The sequence below is a fragment of the Arvicola amphibius genome, chromosome 12 (assembly GCF_903992535.2).
Source record: "Arvicola amphibius chromosome 12, mArvAmp1.2, whole genome shotgun sequence".
NCBI classification, from domain to species: Eukaryota; Metazoa; Chordata; class Mammalia; order Rodentia; family Cricetidae; genus Arvicola; species Arvicola amphibius.
The window spans coordinates 124,856,491-124,861,456 of NC_052058.2; the positions used below are offsets into that span (position 1 = coordinate 124,856,491).

Sequence of the window (4,966 nt, forward strand, 5' to 3'; positions counted from 1 at the left end):
AGGGAATAATGCTATTACACAGGAAACCACAGGCAGAAGACAGAAACTACCCCATCTCTCATGCTGTACAAAGTCAGTTCAGATGATCACCCCGGACGAAAGGCAGTAAACAGTGACAGACGCTGGGGAGGACACGGCTGAAAGGGGTCCCTTGGCTACCAGAGGGAATGTAAGTGATTGCTGCCAGTAAGGACATCGGTATAGATATTAAAAGACAAGACTTAAAGCTGCCACAGGCTCTGTCCTGGTAGGCTGCTTTTGGGCATCTAGCCCAAGAAATCAAAGTCAGTATACACTAGAGATAATTATATATCTGTGTTTATCGTGGTTTCATTTACTATGGAACCAATCTATGTGTACATAAAAGGATGGATGGATAAAGAAAACATATCCCCCATATACACATGTGCATACACACACACACACACATACACACACACACACACTAGTTTTATTCAGCTACAGAGAAAACAGTAGGGCTGGGGATATGGCTCAGTGGGTCAAGGGCTTAGGTTCAGTCTCATGCATGGTTGTGAGTGCCTGTAATCTCAGAGCTGGGTGGTAAAGATAGGCGAACCCCCGGGGATTTGCTGGTGAGTCAGTCTGGCTAATCTGTGACTTTCATATTCTCTGTGAGACACTGTCTCAAAATATGAGGCTGAGGCTGAGGCTGGGAAGATGGTTCAGGAGATAATGCCCTTGTCATGCAAACATGAGGACTGGAGTTCAGATCTCCAGAACCCACTTCAAAGCTGGGTAGGTGTGGTAGCCACCTATAATCCAAGCACTTAGGAGGCAGAAACGGTACGATGGCCATTTTATGTCAACTTGGCACAATCTAGTGTTATCTGAAAGGAAGGAGCCTTAAAAATGCCTCCATAAGATCCAGTTGTAGGGCATTTTCTTAGTTAATGATCGATGGTGGAGTGTCCACCCATTATAGTAGTGCCATCCCTGACCTGGTGGGCCTGGTTGCTCTAAGAAAGCAGGCTGAGCAAGCTGTGGCAAGCAATCCAATAAGCAGCACCCCTCCATGGCTTCTGCATCTGTTCCTGCCTGCAGGTTCCTTCTCTGAGTTTCTGGCCGTCTTGAGTTCATGCCCTCACCATGTTTGAGGATGAGCTGTTCTGTGCAACTGTGAGTGGAATGAACCCTCTCCTCCCCAAGTTGCTTTTGGTCATGGTGTTTCATCACAGCAATAGTAGCCCTGACTAAGACACAGGGGAGCCCCAGAGCAAGCTTGAAATGCAGGTTGGAGTTGGCTTACTCTGGGTTTAGTGAAAGACCCCAACTCAATAAATAAAGTGTGGGGTGATCAATTAAGACATTTTGTTTCTATTTCTGATGTACACACCTGTATGTGATGTGTGTCTGTGTGTGTGGTGTGTGTCTGTGTATCAGTTGTATGTGTGTGTGGTGTTGGTGTGTCTGTATATGGATGTGTGTAGTATGTTATCTGTGTATGTGTGGTGTGTGTCTGTGTGTGTGATGTATGTCTGTTGTGGTGTGTGTCTGTATGTGTATTAATGTGTGTGTGTGGTGTTGGTGTGGTTTGTCTGTATATGGATGTGTGTAGTGTTTTATCTGTGTCTCTGTGGTGTGTGTCTGTGTGAGTGGTGTGTATGTCTGTGTATGTGATGTGTGTCTGTTGTGGTGTGTGTCTGTATGTAAATTAATGTGTGTGTGTGGTGTTGGTGTGGTGTGTCTGTATATGGATGTGTGTATGTGTGTCTGTGTCTGTGTGTGTCTGCGTATGTGTGGTGTGTGTCTGTGTGAGTGATGTGTGTCTGTGTGAGTGGTGTGTGTGTGTGTCTGTGTCTGTGAGTAGTGTGTGTCTGTGTTTGGTGTGTCTGTGTGTATATGTATGAGTGGTGTCTGTGTGTCTTTGTGTGTGGTGTGTGTCTGTGTGAGTGGTATGTGTCTGTGTGTCTGTGTATGTGTGGTGTGTGTCTGTGTGAGTGGTGTCTGTGTGTATGTGTGTCTGTGTGAGTGGTGTCTGTGTGTATGTGTGTCTGTGTGTGTGATGAGTGAGTGATGTGTGTGTCTGTATGGTGTGTATCTGTGTGTATATGTGTGAGTGGTATGTGTGTCTGTATGTGTGGTATATGTCTGTATATGGGTCTGTGTAGTGTGTGTCTATGTGTATCTGTATGTAGGTGTGTGTGGTGTGTGTCTGTGTGTGTATGTGTGAGTGGTGTGTGCATGTGGTATGTGTGTGTAGTATGTGTGTATCTGTATGTGTTGTGTGTGTGTCTGTGTGTTTGCTGTGTACGTATCTGTGTGTGTGGGTGTGTGGTGTGTGTGGTATGTGGTGCATGTGGTGTATGTGTTTATGTGTGGTGTATGTGATGTGTGTGTAATGTGTGGTGTGTGTATGTGTGTTTGTGTGGTGAATGTAGCTGTGTGTAGTGTGTATCGAGCATGTGGTGTGTGTGTGGTATGTGTCTGTGTGTGTGTATGTGTGTGATCTGTATGTGTATGTGTGTTTGTGTCTCTGTGTGTATACGTGTGTAGTGTGTATATCTCTGTGTGTATGTGTGTGTGCTGTGAGTGTTTGTGTGGCATGTGTGTCTGTGTCTGTATACATAATGTGTGTGTGCAATTAATTATTTTAGATTGAGGAAAATGGAGGGAACAGGAGAGCTTAAGAAACAGCACAGAAAGCAGAACGGGGACTGTTTGGGGGATGGCGGAGAACAGCGAGATGAAGGAAACGAAGGCCATAGAAGCATGAATGTCTCCAGGTACTGTTCGCATGGAATGCCATAACAAGCCCATTAGCTTGCATGATTAATATACGATGAGAAAGATAGCTGTTCAAATGGTGTCTGAGTGGGGGACGTGATTGCTTATTTAGCTGTTGTGTTGCTCCCATACCTTAATTAACTTCTTGTCTTCATCTCCTTGAACCTCACTGACAGTTTTCAAGAGGAACGGGCTGGTCTGGGTTTTCTGTCATTTCTCTCTTTGCTTAATATCTGTTGTTGTAGCATTGTGTCTTTGGTAGGCTCATAATTTCTTGAGATTTATAAAGCTATGTCTTTTTGTCTAATGTTGAGCATTTGTGCAGACGGCCATTTATCACTTCTCATGGTGTTCTTTGCCAGGGACCCCTCCCCCAGGTGTCTCATCTGTGATGCTGAATAGGCAGTTGCTGCTGGCACCCAAGCCGTGGGAGTGCGCTTTCAGTTTCTCTAGATGGCTGGGCAGTTCCCTGTGCTCTGAATGTGGGTGGGGCAGCTGACCTGGCTATGCTCTTTGGTAAGACCACTGGCTGGCATCTGCAACTAGGCTGAGCAAGAGGATGTGCGCTAGAGTTGCCTCAGGTCTGCTGGAGCTCCGAGTGTGGTATCTGGCCACAAGGTTCTGTGATTTGAGCTCATCTGTTGAGCAGGTTAGCAGCAAAAGTTTTAGTAGCAAGGAGATCAGGATGGAACCTAATGAATATTAATTAGCAACTTCTAACCCTCACTGTCCAGCCTGCCAGCAACAAACTCACCAAAAGGGAGTTGCAGGTTTCTCATCTTTTCCTGCCATGGTCCTCATGGCTGCTTGAATATTTTGCCCCCCGTATGGAGTTATATGGCTATATACACAGAAAAGATATAGCAATAGATTTGGAAATAAGTTATAGGTAGAATCTTACCTTTCCCCCATTCTTCTTGCTGGATGTGGCAAGCTGGCTTATGTAGAGGGGAAGATACAGTCACTAAAAGATACTTCTCTGCTCTGGAGAAGTGCATTTACAAACTGGAAGGAAGTTTAAAGTTTATCAATACACCAGACAGCCCTGTGGTTTCCTGCTCAGAGTCCTATTGACAAATGGGAGTGTAGGGTCTGTTACCTCATGTTCCTCCTGAGACGTTTCTCAATCTCTGGTTTTGTTACACTTTTATCTCTCAGCTTGTACTCATCACAGTCCCACTGTGTCCTTCTTTGTGATTGTTGCTTTGGGGCTTCCTAAAGCCAAGCCAGGTGAGCTGTGCTGGCAAGCTCTGTAAGGACAGAGTCAAGTCTCTCTAGCTGCTCTGCACTCCCGACAGCGCCTCCTTTGCTCAGCTAAAGCAGTGATGTCAGCACATTGCCAGGTTCTTGCAAATGGCACAGAAATGTATCAAACAAAAGGCAATGTCTTATAAAACATTGTTCTTTGGGAGCAATTGTTTGTTAAAGTGTTTATTCCTAAATGTTTTATTAGTTGAGATTATAGTTTTGATTAACAAACATTCATTTTTATTTTTTTTTTGAAAATGTTAGCATTTAATTGGCCTTCCTGAGTGGCTTCAAGTCACCAGAACACAGGCACCTCCAACACCCTTGATCTTCTCTTCAGCTCTTCTGCTGAAAAATTTGGCTTTCATGATGACAGGCTGCTTAGGGAGCTTTCTCTTCCCCAGAACTTTGTAGTAGCCTGATCGCAGGACATCCATGAAGGGAGCAGCTCCGGTCTTGTTCTTGGCAGTGTTAACCTGGGTCTGCTCACTGACCAGCGTCCACAGTTTATCCAGGTTGACAGTCAGGCAGAAGCTCTGGTTCCTCTTTAAGTGGTAATGCCTCATACCAACTTTCCCGAAGTAACCTGGATGATATTTGTCGAAGTTGATCCTGTGATGATGCATGCCTCCAGCATTCCTGCATCCTCCTGGATGCTTGTGATGTTTACCGATGCGGCCATGGCCGTGGCTCACGTGGCCCCGGAGTTTCCGGGTCTTCCTCAGTCTGGATGGCATGGTGGTGGCAGAAAGGAGAGTCACTTTTACTTTTTAGAATTTGTACTGCTAGTTACTGTATAATCCAACTCCCTCCATGAGATGTGAAAATATTGTTACATACTGAGGAGTGACCGAGATTCTTTCTTCCTTTACTTAAGATGGGATCTCATGTATTCCAAGATGATCTTCAATTTGCTATATACCTGAGAATGACCTTGGACTTCTGATTTTCTTGTCTTTTTCTTCCAACATGG

The 4,966-nt window shown here is 45.0% G+C and overlaps 1 protein-coding gene across 1 annotated transcript; it reads right to left on the reverse strand.

Annotated features, from left to right (window-relative positions):
* Positions 1–4,283: 4,283 nt before the first annotated feature.
* Positions 4,284–4,730, reverse strand: LOC119802957 (60S ribosomal protein L27a-like). Its single transcript, XM_038314160.1, has one exon. It carries the CDS (start codon positions 4,728–4,730, stop codon positions 4,284–4,286), a length of 447 nt encoding a protein of 148 aa, XP_038170088.1.
* Positions 4,731–4,966: the final 236 nt, after the last annotated feature.

Excerpts from the sequence above, each read along its gene's own strand:
- LOC119802957 (XM_038314160.1), bottom strand. The coding sequence starts at position 4,730 with ATGCCATCCAGACTGAGGAAGACCCGGAAACTCCGGGGCCACGTGAGC.